Source organism: Panthera pardus, unplaced genomic scaffold (genome assembly GCF_024362965.1).
Source record: "Panthera pardus isolate Hobbes unplaced genomic scaffold, ASM2436296v1 HiC_scaffold_13, whole genome shotgun sequence".
Classification (NCBI taxonomy): domain Eukaryota; kingdom Metazoa; phylum Chordata; class Mammalia; order Carnivora; family Felidae; genus Panthera; species Panthera pardus.
In genome coordinates this window covers 21,069,234-21,088,784 of record NW_026526688.1, presented here as the reverse complement: position 1 = coordinate 21,088,784, position 19,551 = coordinate 21,069,234, and the positions used below count along the sequence as shown (strand labels likewise).

Sequence of the window (19,551 nt, the reverse complement as noted above, 5' to 3'; positions counted from 1 at the left end):
TGTCAGCCATTACTGATGTTCTTACCTTTATCGGCTCTTTTCCCATAGGTTTCCTTACCCTCTACTACACATTTGCACTATTTTAACCTTCCAACATCCCTACGCCCTTTGAGGTGCTTCTTGATCTCTTCAAATTCAGCATGGTCCGAACTAAACCCATCACTGTCCTCCTGTTAACCACTTCTTGCTACTCTGTTCCCTATCTCGCTTCATGGTCACCCAACAAGAAAGTGGCAGAGACACAAGAGACTCTTCCCCAAAGGAAGTTTACCAGACCCCCTTTGTCCAAAACGTTTTTAGCATTTTCACTGTTTCTTATTCCCACACACTGGTACAACTCTCGTAAGTTTGTGTCTCAACGATGAGAGAACTGACCTGCCTCAAACATCCTCGGGACACCATCACTTAACCTCAACACTCATTCGACTCCAGACATGTGGATCCTACCCTCAATGTTTCCAAACACATCATACCCTTTCATAGGGCTCCACTTGCAATACCACAGGGTATTCCCACCCTTGGGAATACCAGCAACTTTCCATGCCTGGAAAACTTCTATAGGCACATTCCAAGGCCAGTTCAAATGTCATCACTATTCTCCAATCTGCCCTTTGGCCAAGTTAGTGGTGTTCCCTTCACTGTGGACACAGTGCTTCACATAAGTCTCCATTCAAATAAGGCCAGACAACATTTTTAAATATCTGTTGTATAATAGGTACACTGTGCTGAGCAATGAAAAATATAAAAATAACTTACACCTGGGGGCACCTGGGTGGCGTCCAACTTTGGCTTGGTCCATGGTCTTGCAGTTTGTGAGTTTGAGCCCCATATTAGGCTGGCTGCTGTCAGCGCAGAGCCCACTTTGGATCCTCCGCCCCCTCCCCTCTCTCTCTACCCCTTCCCTGCTTGTGCTCACTCTCTTTCTCAAAAATAAGTTTAAAAAAAAAAACATTTGAAAAAAAATTAAGAATTCTTTAAAATAATAATAAACACGGGGCACCTGGGTGGCTCAGTTCGGTTCAATATCCAACTTTGGCTCAAGTCATGATCTCATGGTTCATGAGTTTGAGCCCCGTGTCAGGCTCTGTGCTGATAGCTCAGAGCCTGGAGCCTGCTTTGGATTCTGTGTCTCCCTCTCTGCCCCTCCCCTTCACGTGGTTTGTTTCTCTCTCCAAGATGAATAAACAAACAAAAAACAACTAGGACATGGACTCTCCTTACGGGCCTCACAATTAGGAGACAGACATGTGTGCAAATGATTATAGTAGCATAATAAAGGCCAAGTATCACAGAGGCCAGGATAGATCAGCTGCAGTTTGAAGAATGAGGAGTTTGCATTGAAATCATATGCTTCAACACCTCTTTTCACCTCACCCTCTAACCAATGAGATTGTTAAAAGGGCCTATCAATCACGTTTGTATTCTCCGAATCCAGTAGACAGCCCAGCACACAGCAGGCTCTCAAAACTTTTCTCCAATTCATAAAGCAACAGAAACTGCTTAGTGACATATTAAGCCTCACTTATAGGTCATTCTATAAAGCAATCTTCTCCAGAATTACTTGCCAAGGGAGAAGAATTGAGTGGAAGGCCCGTAAAACAATCAAGAATTCATAATGTCAGGAAGGAATAAAAGAGAAGACACTGGTCTCCCTGTAAAACCCTACCTGGTTGGCCTCATCCATCCTCCCCGGTTCCCACCACACATGCTGGGCAGCTCCCTGTCCATCAAGCACCCCCCTACCACCTCCCCTCCACCTTTCCACCTGCTGTTCCCTCTGCCCGGCAAAGGCCTTTCATCTGATATCCCAAGGTCTCTCTCCTCCTGCACCTTCAGATACTGGCTCATTTGTCCTCTGCTCAGTGTGGCCTTTCTCAACTGCCTGATACTAAGATGCCACGCCCTTCACTGCCTTTCCTTCTCAGCACCTATCATCGTACATTCTCAACATCTTATTTACTGAATTTTTCAACTCACCTGACTAGAATTTAAGCTCTGCAAGGCAAGAATTTATCTCTTTTGTGCATTTCTGCATCCCCAGCACAAGCAGGCACTCAATCGACACTCGTTAAATGAGCAAGTCAGTGTGTCGGACAACGGGGTGTATGTCAGAGAGGTTCAGGGCACAGCACAACACCGCAGGGTCTGTCCCCTGTGTCCGCCACTTATTAACTCTAACTTTGTGCAAGTTACTTAAGGTTTCAAAACTTCCAATTCCTTATCTACAGAATTGGGATAGCTATACTATCTATACCTCATGAGTTGTAAGAATAAATGAAATTAGACATTATCTGTATCTCATGAGTTGTAAGAATAAATCAAAGTAGCCATTTAGAAAGCTTAGAAGACAGCATGACAGGTCTCTGGTGCTCAAAAACATCACTACGACTATCATTTTTATGAAAAAACAAACAAAAAACCCTGAGACACTTTCTTTAAAAAGTATTTTAATTATATGTACATATAGAAACATCTGTAGGCAATAGGTTAAAGTTAGCTTTTAGAATAAGTTATTACGTGATACTGTCTGGTTTGTAATAATTTATCCAAGTATCTTTCTCATAATTTTGCAAGCTAGTTCTCTCAAACTCTCACCTAGAGAAGACTGAAATGATATAAAAGTACATTGAAAAGATCTTAAATTCCCTTTGACCCTCAACAGACAAAATTAGTTTACAAAAGACAACTAAGAAAAAAAACACCTTAGCAAGAAAGCACAGAAGCCTGTAATGCCAGGCAAGTCGTGACAAGTTTGGGATGTACTCCTGGTCTGAGAGGAATTTATTTTATTAACCCACAATAAACTGAATTAAAACAAAGGTTTACCCTTTTAAAATGTTATTTCTCTTTGTCCAGAAGAAAAACTAAAGACTGTTTCTTTCATGAGGCCCTTCTTCAGGCTCTGGTGTAATCAGACCAAGCCCCTGGACATTCTTCTTTTTCACAAAGTCCTAAAAGCACTTAGAGGCCTTTTCCACACCCTTTATACACCCTTTCGTGCTGCTTGTGGCGTCATCAGCACGCATTTGCTGTCCCCAGGTAGGTTACCAGATCCACAAGGCAGGGAGTGGCCTACTTCCGTAATCCTACCCGGCTCAAGCTAGTCCCTGCAAGGATTATTACATGTTTGTATCAAGGGACACACACATTTATAACCTAAAACCCGGTCAACACTGGCACTGCCTTCAGAAGAGGGTGGCAGATGGGTCTCCGAAGATGCCTGGATCAAGCATGAAATATTTAACTATGTAGTTATTTATTCAGCAGCAGTAATTTCTAATAACCACATAACATCATTTAAATTAGGGTAAAATGACAGAGAACTCTAAGCCAAGGGCCTGAAGAGAGAATTGCCAAGTTTTTACACCATTCAGCTGAGCTTGAGAGGTTTTTTGTTTTTGTTTTTGTGTTTTTCCCCCCAAACTCGTCGTTCCACCCAAGAATAGTTCTCTAGACTGATAACGTGAAGGTTAAGAGCATGGGCTCCAGAGTCCTACTGCCTGATTTGAATCTTACCTCTGCCACTTTCTAGCTGCATGATGTTGACAAATTATTTGACTTCTGTGTGCGATTTCCTTCAATTCATACAATGAGGCGAAGCCTCACAAAACTACTCTGAGGATTAAATGCACTTATAAACGAAATGATTAAGACAGAGCCCGGAACTTGGTAAGCATTTTGTAAGTGTGAGGTGCTATCATCAGCATTATAATTATTATTATGATAGTTTTCCTCACAATCTCATTTAATTGGAGTGGTTAAAACATACACATAATCTACACAAAGAAAATTTGAATCTGGTTTGTTATCCCTCACAATCTGGTCTCATACCAATCTCCAGATTTTTAAAATTATTCTTCTACTTTTATTGAGATCTAATTGGCATACATCACTTGTAAGTCTAAGGTGTAGAGTCTAATGGCTTGACTTATATACACTGTGCAGTAATGACCTCAGAAAATTTAATTAGCAGCCATCAGCTCATATAGACACAATAAAAAGCAAAAAAAATATATATTTTCCTTGTGATGAAAATTGTTCAGATTTACTCTTAACTTTCATATATATCATACAGCAGTGTTAGCTATAGTTTCCATGTCATACATTACAATTTCTAGATTCTGACAAGTAAAATGGAAGAGCTTCATTGGCTTTAATTACAATTCTTTCTCCTCCTCAGTTTAAAGCTTCAAGAAAATGGCTACTTCAATTCCAGGTCTGGTTTTCTACTTAGTTCTCTGAAAGGATTTATTGAAAGCCCCAGTCTGCTGGAACATTCCTGCTGCTTACCTTTCAGTAGAGTAACTTTGTATACACAGTACAGAGGATGTCCATTTGGTTTCAATTTTCTACTACACAAACACTGCATTGTACAATAAATGGCAATGCTCTCTCAATGATCTAAAGGCACATTGTTTTTGCTCCTTGATTTTCTGATCTACTTTAACTCTGTGGGGATTAAGTTTCCTGTCCCCCACAACAAACACCTCTCGATGTATTGTGAGCATCCAAACAAGCTAGTTGCTGTTTTGTTTTGTTTTTTTTTTAAGTACAGCATAATCACATTAGTCTTCCAACAGTTGAAATATAAAATCAAATGCAAATGCATGAGGTTTCTAATTACATGATTTTTGCCCCCATTTCTATACAGAAAACCACCAGGTAAATGAAAACTTAGTTTGTAACTCAGGTTGAAAACTTCGAGTATGTGACTTTTTAGTTATCAAGTGTCTTTATATGGGTTAATAAAACCTCAATAAACTTGTCTTTTCATTACGAGTACACAGACCTACTTTTCTCGTACGGCATGAAATTATATAGTATACAGTAAAGGGACTTAAAAAGTGCTGAACTCTTTTTTGAAACTTATCACTTACATAAAAGTATCCCATTTTTCAGAATACAGTAGTTCCCTCGAACCTCATCCTACCACACACAGGGGTGTTTCAAGACCTCCAATGGATGCCTATAACTATGGACAGACCCAAACCCAACGTATACTGGTTTCTTCCTCTATGTACATACCTATGATAAAGTTTAAATTACAAATGAGGTGCAGAAAGAGATTAATAATAAAACAATTATAACAATATACTATGATAAAAGTTATGTGAATGTGCTCTCTCTCCAAATATCTTCACTCTTCTTCCTGTGATCATGTGAGAAGATAAAATGCCTACCGGATGGGACGTAGTGGGACGAATGACGCAGGCATTATGATTTGGGGTCAGGCTCCTACTGGCATTCTAACAATACCTACTTGTGCACTGTGGTTGACTACTGCTAACTGAAATCACTGAAGGTGAAACCACAAATAGCTGGGGACTACTGTTTATCCTAGGCCTTGGCTTACTCTCTTACAAGTATGTGCACTTCTGGTTTTCTGGGTTTTGATCATCATGTGGTCCAGAGAATCATACTAGGAGCCTCCGCTGCTCAGAGAGCTAGGGGAGCTCCAAACTGCCCCTGGAAAGGCAAGGACTGTCAAAGATGACAGGGCCTTACATTCTGAAACCCTCCCATTTCGCAATGCAAAGCTGAAGTCCAGGGTGGGTACACGACTCTCTTGGGCAGCTCACTGGTGCCAGAGCAGTATGAGAACACAGGGCCCGTAACTACAGGCCATGCTGCCAGTGCCCATGGCTCTCTAGTGCCACCGAGCCACAAGTTCTCCTAACATCCAGACGACAAGGGAGCTCCCCAGCATCTGCCAACTCCCATGACCCTTATCTGGCATCACCGGTAAGAACTAAAGCTTTGATCTCACTTATGCCTCACCTCCCCAAGTGTGGCAACATCCCCAATCAGGATCATTGCTCCTCTTCTGTTTCTCTCCCCAGTGAAGAAGACTTCAAGTGAATTTTTTCTTCCCGCTCAGCTCCTCTAGGGCTGGGAATGAAAACGTGCTTCAGATCTCTCTTTCTCCATCCATACTTTTTCCTGAGTTTGGTCCTCAGAACCTCAAGACCTTGAGGCTAGGCCTGAATCTAAATAAATCATCCTTAAGACACTTAGGCTCATTATACACTTCTCACACAAGAGGCTTTACGATAGGATTGGAAAATAAAACCTAAAACTACCAAGGTGTCAAGAAGGAAAGAGATCCCGTGTTGCGTTTGGTTTTGTTAGTTTCTGCAAAATGTTCTCACACGTGTTGACACATCACTCTAGAGGTACTTTTTCCACCCACCCCCCTCCCCAGACCATTCAACAGTAGACACTATTTTTATACAGGAACTTACTTCTAAATCCTTTGGACATGCCTTTAATTTGCTCCAGGTTGGACCTGTTAAAATAAAGGGTGTTCCCTGCAGTGTTCTCAGTCAACTGGAATGGCTAGCAGTGCTTCTGTCTTAGTCTCTACGAAATAGGCTGACTTTTCCATTTCCTGTTCCGAACTGTAACCCAGAGAAATCTCTACCACCAGCCAAATTTTTAGTAAGACACTTAACAGCTACTCTTACAGCACTCAAATTTCATAAACCTATCATGACTTTAAATCTACTACTTCTGGGGCACCTGGGTAGCTCAGTCGGTTGAGCATCTGACTTCAGCTCAGGTCATGATCTCACTGTTCATGAGTTCGAGCCCTGCGTCGGGCTCTGTGCTGACAGCTCAGAGCCTGAAGCCTGCCTCAGCTTCTGTGTCTCCCTCTCTCTGCCCCTCTTCTACTGGTGCTCTGTCTCTCTCAAAGATAAATAAAAAAAATTTTTAAAACCCTACTACTTCTAAAATATAAACCAACATAAAAGTTCATCTCAGAAAAGTTTTAACTTTTTAGTCACTCTCCTATCCCTGAAAAATTTTAATACATCTTTCAGTAAAATTCAAGAAAAAACTCATCTCTTTTCATATGGTGAGGGCCAACCATCAGTTTAGTGTGTAACACGTAAGTACTATTAAACACTTAATCATTTATTAAAAAATTTTTCTAATTCTGAAATTATATAACAAGCACCCAATTGTGTATTTATTTACGATTCCTCTGAATAACTTAGAAGATGGCTTACACACCTCTATCTTTCTCCAACTAGCCCTTACACTGCTCAAAGAGAAGAGCTTTGTCTATGAGTTCTTTTTCTACCTTCCCTGGTCCACTAAAGGCTCAATGTTTTGGTGACAGAATGTGTTGGTGTTATAACCAAAACCTGTCTTTCTGCTTTCTGACATGCCTAATTTTACATTTAAATTATCTGTAAACTGCTGTAAGGCACAACTGATTTATTTTATTCTTACCAGAACTGGACACACGCCTGATCCTCTGAGGAGATAAGGCCCGGTCAGAATTGAGATTTCTACTGTCACTATTCCGCCTCAAACAGGAAACAGAAGGCCCCACTTTGGCTTTTGAACCAGGTGTTTTCCTCAAATTGGAGGAGTCAGGCTTGGAAATATTCCTACCTGAGGTGACTGCAGTTTTTGAAGCAGAACCCTGTGAAAAAATAGTTAAGACTTTAGTCCAGATTATACCTTCCTCATACCATTTCCCGTGGCACTATGTCAAAACGACAATTTCTTTCTAAGCAGATATGCCACAGGGCTATTTAATTTTCATTTTTAGAATGAAGGAATTAAACTTCTTCATAGTTTGCTCTTCAATCCATTGTGATCTTTTATGCCCAACAGCGGAACTATTCCCAAGATGCCCAGGGCCACAAGCTGAAGTCAAGCTGCAGCTCTCAGTCTGTTCCCTGAGGCCTTTCTATAGCATCTGATGCTGAGGACGCCATCCTTCTTCAGTTTCTCTAACAGAACACTCTCCTGGTTTTCCTTCTACCTGTCTGGTTATTCCTCCTCCGGATCCTGTTCTTCTGTACACCTTTCAATGCTAGTTGTCCCGAGGGTCCCAGACTTGACCCTGTTCTTTCCTTGCCATATGCTCTCCTTAAGTGACCTTGTCCGCTGTTTCAACCAGCACCTACACCCTGTTGTATGTGAAGTCCATATGTCCTAGCCAGCACTCTCCTGCCTTTCTCCTGTATTTAGCTTCTTTCTTTACCTACCCACTTAGCACACTTCAGGAACCTCCTCCTAGCAATGCCAACAGTAATCATATCATTGTCATTTTTATGGATCAACATATAGCCCCTACAGAATAATACTTTAAGCTCAAAATCCATGTTTCAACCCCTTTAATCTTCATAACCCTAGAAGTTGTTACCTTTATCATAAAAGGTAACAAATGTTTACATTTTACAGAAGAATACGAAGCAGTTTCTAACATTAAACTAGTTTCACCCAACCATCTCAAAACTTACTTCTTTCCATAGTCATCACAACATACCCAGGAGCCCAACATAAACAATGAAAGCTATTTCTAGGTGCTTCCTTGTTTACTTCTTCAACTCTCAATAGCCTTCTTTCCCTTTCCCATCCATCTTAGCAAAGGCCTGCATCATTTCTTCCCAGGATTACTGAAAGTACATCCTTAGGATTTCTGGTCTCACCAGCTTCCAATTTGTGCTCCACTCCACAGCTAAGGTAATCTCCTCAAAGGCCAAACTGGGTTAGGTAGCTCACCTCTGTCTTCCAGATAAAGTCAACTCTTAACAGCAAGGCACAGTGAGCCCTTCTGGATCTGGCAACCCCTGGTGGCTTCATCAGCTTATTCCTTACTGTTCACATTTCTGCAACCCCACCTCCCATCACAGTCACTACCTGGAATTCCCTCAATGGGAATATCTTTTCGTGTTTCTTCCTCTTTGTATGTGTTATTTCCTCCACCCAGAATACTTTTCTGATTCAAAGTGACTAAACTAGCTCCCTTAGAAGCCTTCCTTGACAACCCTCTTCAAGGCCACCACCCCATCCCACCGCCCCAAGCAGCACAGCAGCTGATACATACTCCCAACGAGTATTTAACAACCCCTTTTAGTCCCCTTTATCTTCTAATATCACCTACCATACCAGACACTAGGTTTGGCCAAAGGTGTAGCTTTCTTTCCTATATCCCAACAATCACCATCATACATAGTATACAGTAGGCAACCAATAAATATTCCCATTCTACATAGAGGAGGTGACACTCTGAGCTTCATTCAAGGAAAAATTCCAACACCGTAAGTTATATTTTGTATTCTCCCTTTACATTACAAAAACTGAGCCTCGTAGAGACTAGGTAATAGGCCCAATGTCATTCTGCCAATGAATGATGGAGCTAATCTGAAAGTGTATCTAACTCTAAGATCCATACTTCTAACATCTATGCTGTGTTTTCCCCACTCGTACCTTTCTTTCCTTGTGTAAGTAAGTCATAAGTAGATTAATTTCCAATACAGATATGTAAAGCCCCATGCTACCTACAGTTGAAATCATACACTGGGTGAATCCAAAGTTTAATTGGGCAAGACTTCCAGGGAAGATGCGGAGCAGGAACCTAAACTCATGTTGTCCCAAGAATATTACTAGATGGACTTCAAGCTGTATTACAAAGCCGTAATCATCAAGACAGTATGGTACTGGCACAAGAACAGACACTCAGATCAATGGAACAGAATAGAGAACGCAGAAATGGACCCACAAATGTATGGCCAACTAATCTTTGACGAAGCAGGAAAGAATATCCAATGGAATAAAGTCTCTTCAGCAAGTGGTGCTGGGAAAACTGGACAGTAGCATGCAGAAAAATGAACCTGGACCACTTTCTTACACCATACACAAAAATAAACTCAAAATGGATGAAAGATCTAAAGGTAAGACAGGAAGCCATCAAAATCCTCGAGGAGAAAGCAGGCAAAAACCTCTTTTGATCTTAGCTGCAGCAACTTCTAACTCAACACAGCTCCGGAGGCAAGGGAAACAAAAGCAAAAATGAACTATTGGGCCTCATCAAAATAAACTTCTGCACAGCAAAGGAAACAATCAGTGAAACTAAAGGGCAACCAACGGAATGGGAGAAGATATTTGCAAATGACAAATCCGATAAAGGTTTAGTATCCAAGAGCTATAAGGAACTTATCAAACTCAACACCCAAAAAAACCAAATAATCCAGTGAAGAAAGGGGCAAAAGACATGAATAGACACTTCTGCAAAGAAGACATCCAGATGGCCAACCGACACATGAAAAAATGTTCAACATCACTCATCATCCGGGAAATACAAATCAAAACCACAAGGAGATACCACCTCACACCTGTCAGAACGGCTAACATTAACAACTCAGGCAACAACAGATATTGGCGAGAATGTGGAGAAAGGGGATCTCTTTTGCACTGCTCGTGGGAATGCAAACTGGTGCAGCCACTCTGGAAAACAGTATGGAGGTTCCTCAAAAAAGTAAAAATAGAACTACCCTACAACCCAGCAACTGCACTACTAGGTATTTATCCAAGGGATACAGGTATTCTGTTTCAAAGGGACACATGCACCCCAATGTTTATAGCAGCACTATCAACAATAGCCAAAGTATGGAAAGAGCCCAAATGTCCATCGATAGATGAATGGAAAAAGAAGATGTGGTATGTGTGTATGTGTGTGTGTATACACACACACACACACACACAACGGAGTATTACTCAGCAATCAAAAAGGATGAAATCTTGCCATTCACAACTACATAGACAAAACTAGAGGGTATTATGCCAAGTGAAATTAGAGAAAGACAAATATCCTACAACTTCACTCATATGAGGACTTTAAGACACAGAACAGATGAACACTAGGAAGGGAAGCAAAAATAATATAAAAACAGGGAGGGGAACAAAACATAAGAGACTCTTAAATATGGAGAACAGAGGGTTACTAGAGGGGTTGTGGCAGGGGGGATGGGCTAAATGGGTAAGGGGCATTCATCTACTCCTGAAATCATTGTTGCACTATATACTAACTAACTTGGATGTAAATTTAAAAAATGAATTAAATTAAAAAAAAAGACTACTACTAGATAACACTCATATTTTCAGTGCAAATAACCCAGAAAATGACCCCAAGACTAGCACAACAAACTTCACAACCAAATGTGGAGAAGAGGTCACATTATAGAGTGTAGGACCAGCAGAGAGCTAAACACCAATGGTCTGGATTTGGGAGGGAGGGAGCTATAGGCAAGGAGAGGGGCAAGAAATAGACTATCACACGAGGAAGCCTGCATGGGGAAAACTAATCCCATATGCATTTGGCTTTGGAAATCAAAAGGGCAGAATTTCCCACTTCTTAAAACTAGCAGGACTTAAAGCCTAGAACTTTACAAATCAGCAGGCTCTGTGCTAAGGGAGAGCCTAGAGGGCAATAGGAAGCTGAGTCCTTAACCTTAAAGAGATAACACAACAAAAAGCCCAAGGACATAGGGCTTAGAAGCAGCAATTTCAAAAATGCCTGGGGTACACAGGAGGGAAAGTTAGTTACTAATCTCAGAGTTCCCTGAGGGACTTTTCAAGGAACAAAGGAGCTGGCAGGCAGCTTTTCCCTCCCCCACCCCCAAAATAATCACATGGCCAACTGCAGGAAACAGCCAGCACTCACTACCTTACTTGCTTACACCATGCTCTGCCCCCTCCTGCTGGGCTTGCCTCAGTCCTGATGCTGTGGATTTCCCACCCCAGAAGACCCAGGGAAACCCTGCCACCATTGCATCTCTGACTTCCCTAGGAGGATGTATGCGCCTTGTTAAAACTACACCCCCACCCAGAGGCGCTTCATGGAGCAACCCAGGCCTGCCTCAGTCTCCAAAGTGACTAAGTGTCCCCTGAGGGGAAGGACTGGCATCCACAGCTTGTGACACCAAGATCCCATCGTCATGCTTCCCAGAACTGCCTCAGCCAGCCGCTGGTCTCCATAGTGGCTACACAACCCCGGTGGAAGTGGACCTGTGGGAACAGCTTGTGGCACCCTGTCCCTAATGCATGTGCAGTAGAAACTCAGGCTGGCCTGGTCTTGGAGGCAGTGGTGAGTCTCCTGTAAAGAGGATCTACACCACCTTGTTAAAAGTGTGGGCCCTGCCCACTACTTTCAAGAGCAATAGACATAGCCGACTTTCTTAACACAGAGAAACAAACACAGAGTTAGGTGAAATGAGGAGACAGAGGAATATGTCCCACATAAAAGAATAGGACAGAAGAAGAGAGACCTAAGTGAAACAGAGATAATATGCCTGATAGAAAATTTAAAGTAGAGCCTAAATGTCCATCAACTGATGAATGGATAAAGAAATTGTGGGTTGTATACACAATGGAATACTACGTGGCAATGAGAAAGAATGAAATAGGGCCCTTTGTAGCAACGTGGATGGAACTGGAGAGTGTGATGCTAAGTGAAATAAGCCATACAGAGAAAGACAGATACCATATGGTTTCACTCTTATGTGGATCCTGAGAAACTTAACAGAAACCCATGGGGGAGGGGAAGGAAAAAAAAAAAAAAGAGGTTAGAGTGGGAGAGAGCCAAAGCATAAGAGACTGTTAAAAACTGAGAACAAACTGAGGGTTGATGGGGGGTGGGAGGGAGGGGAGGGTGGGGGATGGGTATTGAGGAGGGCACCTTTTGGGATGAGCACTGGGTGTTGTATGGAAACCAATTTGACAATAAATTTCATATATTGGAAAAAAAAAAAAAAAGAAAATTTAAAGTAATGATCATGAAGATACTCCCTGTACCTGAGAAAACAATGGAAGGCATCAGGGAGACCCTTAACACAGAGAAAAAAAGAACCTATCAAAGATGAAGAATACAATAATTGCAATTAAAAACAAACTTGTGGAATAACTAGCAGGCTAGAAGAAGCAGAGGAATGAATCAACAACCTGGAAGACAGAGTGATGGAAAGTAATCAAGCTGAACAAGTGAGAGAAAAAAGAATTATGCAAACTGACAACAGACTTAGGGTACTCAGTGACTCCAACAAGTGTAATAATATTCACAATATAAGGATTCCAGAAGAAGAGAGAGAAAAGGGGGCAGAAAATTTATTTGAAGAAATAATAGATGCAAACTTCCTTATTCTGGGGAAGGAAACAGATACCCAGATCTAGGAAGCACAGAGATCCCCACAAAAAAAATAAATAAAAATAAAATAAAAAATAAATAAAAAATCAACCCAAGGAAGTCCATACCAAGACACATAGGAATTAAAATGGAAAAGAGTAGTGATAAAGAATGTTGAAAGCAACGAGATAAAATACAACTACATACCAGAGCAGAGAAATCCCATGAGGGTATCGGTGGATATTTCAGCAAAAACTTGGCAGGCCAGAAGAGAGTAGCATGATACATTCAAAGTGCTAAAAGGGCAAAATATGCAGTCAAGAATGCTCTATCCAGCAAAGCTATCATTCAGAATAGAAGGAGAGATAAAGAATTTCTCAGACAAAAGCGAAACAAGTTCATGACCACTAAACCAGCCTTTATGAGAAATACTAAATGGGACTATTTGCATGGAAAAGAAAGATCATAAGTGAGACTGTGAAAAGGATAAAACATAAAATAAAAGTGAGTATTTCTGTAAAAAACAAACAAGGAATTCACAAAATGAAACAATGTAAAATATGACACCATATAACTAATACGTGCTGGGGGGTTGGTGTGAAGAGTAAAGAATGGGTTCAAAGTTAAGCGACCATCAACTTCATATAGGCTACCATATGCAGATGTTACACAAAAAACTTAATGTTAACCAAAAAACAACAACAACAACAATGATCAGATATGCAAAGAAAAAAAGAGAAATGAATCTAAGTATCTCACTCAAGAAAACTGTCAAATCAGGGCACACGGGCAGCTCAGTCAGTTAAACATCCAACTTTAGCTCAGGTCATGATCTCATGGCTTCTGAGTTCAAGCCCCACATTGGGCTCTCGGCTGACAGCTCAGAGCCGGGAATCTGCTTCAGGTTCTGTGTCTCCCTCTCTCTGCCCCTCCCCAACTCATGCTCTGTCTCTCAAAAACAAATAAACATTAAAAAAATTTTTTTAAATCCAACAAAACCATCAAATTGTGAAAGAGAGCAAGAGAAAGATCAGAGAAAACTACAAAAACCACAAAACAAGTAACAAAATAGCAATAAATACACACCTATCAATAATTACTTTGAATGTAATTGGAATGTAACTGGACTAAACTCTCCAACCCAAAGCCATGGGGTACAGAATAGATTACAAAAACAATATCCATCCATGTGCCGTCTACAAAAGACTCATTTCATACCTAAAGATACATGCAGATTGAAATTGAGGGGACAGAGAAACCTTTACTATGCAAATGGCTGTCAAATGAAAGCCAGAGTAGCATTTTTCATTGGACAAAACAGACTTAAAACAAAGACTAACAAGAGACCAAGAAGGAGAGTAGTGTATTTCATTGGAAAAAATAGATTTTATTTTTAACGTTTATTTTTATTTTTGAGACAGTGAGAGACAGAGCATGAACAGGGGAGGGGCAGAGAGAGAGGGAGACACAGAATCGGAAGCAGGCTCCAGACTCTGGGCCGTCAGCCCAGAGCCCGAAGCGGGGCTCGAACTCACAGACCGTGAGATCGTGACCTGAGCTGAAGTCGGACGCTTAACCGACTGAGCCACCCAGGCGCCCCGGAAAAAATAGATTTTAAAACACAATAACAAAGAAGTGATAATAAAGGGGACAATCCAACAAGAAGATGTAACAATTATAAATATTTATGCACCCAACATGAACACCCAAATTCATAAAACAGTAACAAAGGAACTAATTGATACTAAAACAAGTAATGGTGGAGGACTTTAACACACCACTTACATGACAGATCATCCAAACAGAAAATCAACAAGGAAACAATGGTTTTGAATGACATGGTGGAACAGAAGGATTTAACAGATATATTCAGAACATTCTATCCTGAAACAGCAAAATACACAAACTTTCTAATGCACTCCAAAATAGATCACATTAGCCCACAAAACAAGTCTCAACAAATTCAAAAAGATCAAAGTCATATCATGCATCTTGTCTGACCACAATGCTCTGACACTCAAAATCCCAAGAAAAAATCTGCAAAGAGCACAAATGCATGGAGGTTAAAACACACGCTATTAAACAATGAATGGGTCAACCAAGAAATCAAAGAAGAAATTAAAAAATTAAATGGAAACAAATGAAAATGAAAACATACAATGGCCCCAAATCTTTGAGATGCAACAAGAGCTGTTCTAAGAGGGAAGTTTACAGCAATACAGGCCTAATGAAGAAGAAAAATTGCAAGCTAACAACCTAACCTTGTATCTATAAGAGCTAGAAAAAGAATGACAAACAAAACCCAAAACAGCAAAAGAAATAAAGATTAGAGCGTAAATAAAAGATACAGAAAGAACAACAAAAACAACAACAGAAACAACAAACATACATCAATGAAACCAGGAGCTGTTTCTTTAAAAAGATCAACAAGACTGATAAACCTCTAGCCAGACTCATCAAAAAAGAAGAGTCAAATAAACAAAATTACCAAGGAAAGAGAAGAAATAACAACCAACACCACAGAAATACAAACAACTATAAGAGAATATTATAAAAAACTACCTGCCAATAATTTGGACAACCTAGATGAGATGATAAATTTCTAGAAACATAAAACCTACCAAAACTGAGGCAGGAGCAAATAGAAAATTTGAAAAGACCAATGACACGCAATGAAATTGAATCAGTAATCAAAAAACTCCCAACAAACAAAGTCCAGGACCAGATAGCTTCAAAAGTGAATTCTATGAAACATTTAAGGAAGAGTTAATACCTATTCTTCTCAAACCATTCCAAAAATAGAGGAAGGAAAACTTCTAAATTCAGTCTATGAGGCCAGCATTACCCCAACACCAAAACCAGATAAAGACACTCCAAAAAAAGAGAACAACAGGCCAATATCTCTGATGAATATAGATGCAAAAATCCTCAACAAAATACTGACAAGCCAAATCCAATAATAAACTAAAAATTAATCACCAAGATCAAGTGGGGTTTATTGGTGGGATTCAAGGGGGATTCGATATTCACAAATCAACACGATACATCACATCAAGAAGAGAGAGGGAAAAAAAAATAAGAAATAGGATAAAAACCAAATCATTTCAATAGAGGCAGAAAAAGCATCTGACAAAGTACAATAGCCATTTACAATTTAAAAAAAAAAAAAAACCCTCCGCAAAGTAGGTTTGGAGGCAACATTGTCAACATAATAAAGGGCATATATAAAAAACCCACAGCTAACATCATACTCAATGGGGAAAAACAGAGCTTTTTGCCTAAGGTGAGGAACAAGACAAGGATGTCCACCCTCATCAGTTTTATTCAACATAGTACTGGAAGTCCTAGTGAAAACAATCAGACAAGAAATAAAAGGTATCCAAACTGGTAAGGAAGAAGTAAAACTTTCACTATATGCAGATGGTATGACACTATATACAGAAAACTCTAAAGACCCCATCAAAAACTACTAGAACTGATAAATGAATTCAGTAAAGTTGCAAGATACAAAAAAAAAAAAATGTACAGAAATCGGTTACATTTTTTTTTAAGTTTATTTATTCTGAGAGAGCGCAAGCAAGGAAGAGAGAGAGGGAGATAGATCACACAAACCATGAAATCATGACCTGAGCCGAAATCAAGAGTCAGCTGCTTAATCGACTGAGCCATCCAGGCACCCTATGAAGTCTGTTTCATTTCTATACACTAATAATAAAGCAGAAGAAATAGAAATTAAGGAAAGAACCCCATCTACAATTGCACCAAAGATAATAATCTATCTAGCATTAAACCTAACCCAAGAGGGGAAAGACCTCTATCTGAAAACACTGATGAAAGAAACTGAAGAAGACACAAAGAAAGGGAAAGACATTCCATGCTCATAGATAAGAAAAAATATTAAAATGTCTATACTGCCCAAAGCAATCTACACACTTAATGAAATCTCTATCAAAATACTAAGAGCATTTTTTTACAGAACTAGAACAAAAGAATTGTAATATTTGTATGGAACCACAAAAGACCCCAAATACCAAAAGCGACTGTGAAACAAAAAAACAAAACTGGAGGTATTATAATTCCAGACTTCAAGTTATATTACAAAGCTATTAGTCACCAAAACAGTATGTTACTGGCACCAAAACAGACACCCAGAGAACAGAACACAATAAGACAGCTCCAAAATAAACCCACAATTATATGGTCAATAAACTTCAACAAAGAAGGAATGAATATACAATGAGAAAAGACAATCTCTTCAATAAATGGCGTTGGGAAAACTGGACAGCCTATGCAAGCACAAAACTAGACCACTTTCTTTCACCATACACAAAAATATATTCAGAATGAATTAAAGACCTAGATGTGATACCTGAAACCATAAAAATCCCAGAAGAGAGCACAGGCAGAAATATCTCGGACATCGGCAGTTAGCAACATTTTTCTAGATATGTCTCTTAAGGCAAGGAAAATAAAAACAAAAATAAACCACTGGGTCTACATCAAAACAAAAAGCTTCTGCACAGCAAAGGAAACAATCACAAAACTAAAAGGCAACATAAGGAATGAAAGAAGACATTTGCAAATAACATACCTAATAAAGGGTTAGTATGCAAAATATATGAAGAACTTATACAATTCAACACCAAAAAAACAAATAATCCAATTCAAAAATGGGCAGAACACATGAACAGACACAAAAAAGACATCCAGATGGCCAGCAGATACATGAAAATATCACTTATCATCAGGGTAATGCAAATCAAAACCACATTAAGATATTATGTAACATCTGTCAGAATGGCTAAAATCAACAACACAAGAAGTAACAAGTGTTGGTGTGAATGCGAAGAAAAAGGAACCCTTGTGCACTGCTGGTGGGAACCCAAACTGGTGCAGCCACTGTGGAAAACACAATGGAGATTCCTCAAAGAAGTTGAAAATGGAGCTACCCTGCAATCCAGTTATCGCACTACTGGGTATTTACCCAAAAAGTACAAGAACACTAATTCAAAGAGACACACACACCTTTATGTTTATTGCAGCACTATCTACAATAATACAATAACCAAATTAAGGAAGTATCCCAAGTGTCCATCAATCAATGAATGGATAAAGAAAATGTGTGTGTGTATACGTGTGTGTATACACAATGGAATAGTATTCAACCATAAACAAAATGAGATCTTGCCATTTGCAACAACATGAATAGACTAGAGAGTATAATGCTAAGTGAAATAAGTCAATAAGAGAAAGACAAATACTATATGATTTTACTCGTATGTGGAATTTAAGAAACAAAACAGAGGTGCCAAGGTGCCTGGGTGGCTCGGTTGGTTAAGCGTTCAACTCTTGATTTTGGCTCAGGTCATTATCTCAGGGTTCCTGAGATGGAGCCCCATGGCAGGCTCTGTGGGGCTCTGGAGGCTGCTAACACAGAGCCTACTGTGGGATTCTCTCTCCCCTGTCTCTCCGTCCCTCCTCCACTTGCACTCTCTCTCTCTCTCAAAAATAAACACTAAAAAAAAAAAAAAAAAAAAAAAAAAAAAAAAAAAAAAAAAGGAGGAAGAAGAAGAAACAAAACAAATGAGCAAAGGGAAAACTGAGAGAGATAAACCAAAAAACAGATTCTTAACTACAAAGAATTGGTGGTTACCAGAGGGGAGGTGAGTAAGGGAATGGGTGAAGGGAATGAAGAGTAAACTTATCACAATGAGCACTGAGTAATGTACAGAATTGTTGAACCACTATATTGTACAACTGAAACTAACATTGTGTGTTAAGTATACTGGAATTAAAATTAAAAAATTAAAGTATCACAGGGTTGACTGAAAAAACCAATAGGGTAATATCCTAAGAACGTTACATAAAATCGGCCCCCAAGAGCAGGTCAATGTCCACCAACTACAAACATCTACTTCTACATGAAGCTGGTTAAGATAATCCCCCAGAGAAAACCTTTTAAAAAGTAAACCACACTTTTGTTAAAGATTCACTTTTGTAAGCTGGTTACATCAAATTTACTCTGCCTTGCTAGCCTATATTCTGCCAAATTTTGAAGCCCTGTGGTGTATGAAGCAGAAAGGGTCAGGATTCCAGTCATGAGCCCTGAGTCTGAATCTAGATTTTAGTTCTTACCAGCTCTGTATGTTTTAAATAATGTCTCTGAAGCCTTTAAATGTGGCTGACAACTGGCCCATTGTTACTGGAAAGAGTGAATGATGATGTATATATTACTGGGAAAATTCAATGACAGAATAATAATACACAAAACCTGAGCAAAGCGGTTCAGAGGAGCTATCAAAAAAATACCAATTCCTTTCAAGTAATTCACCACCTCCTTTATCTAACACACAATCACCAATACATAACTTTTGTAATGGGTAGCTACATGCAACCAGTATCAAATTAAAATCAAATTCCTTCTTCCAAACAAGAATGTTTTCAGATAGACACTGACTCAACAGCTGTGAGATTGGAGGCAACCTAAGAATTTGGTAAACTCAAGGCCTAATTTAGCCCAAGACCCCCAGAGCACACTGAAAACTAACACCCTTCCAGCACTGTCCCCTCATAGACCTAGGGAAGATTTACAACCTTTGGATCCTGTTTAAGTGACCAAGAAACATGGCAGT

The 19,551-nt window shown here is 39.7% G+C and overlaps 1 protein-coding gene across 6 annotated transcripts in view; it reads right to left on the bottom strand.

Moving 5' to 3' along the window:
- The window catches only part of MTUS1 (microtubule associated scaffold protein 1), a 171,490-nt gene that overhangs the window by 95,405 nt on the left and 56,534 nt on the right, over positions 1–19,551 (bottom strand). For all 6 annotated transcript variants that reach the window (XM_053900908.1, XM_019466721.2, XM_019466720.2 and 3 more), the window contains exon 3: positions 7,237–7,432. In XM_053900908.1, coding sequence (XP_053756883.1) covers positions 7,237–7,432 — 196 coding nt within the window. The remainder of the gene's footprint in view (positions 1–7,236; positions 7,433–19,551) is intronic.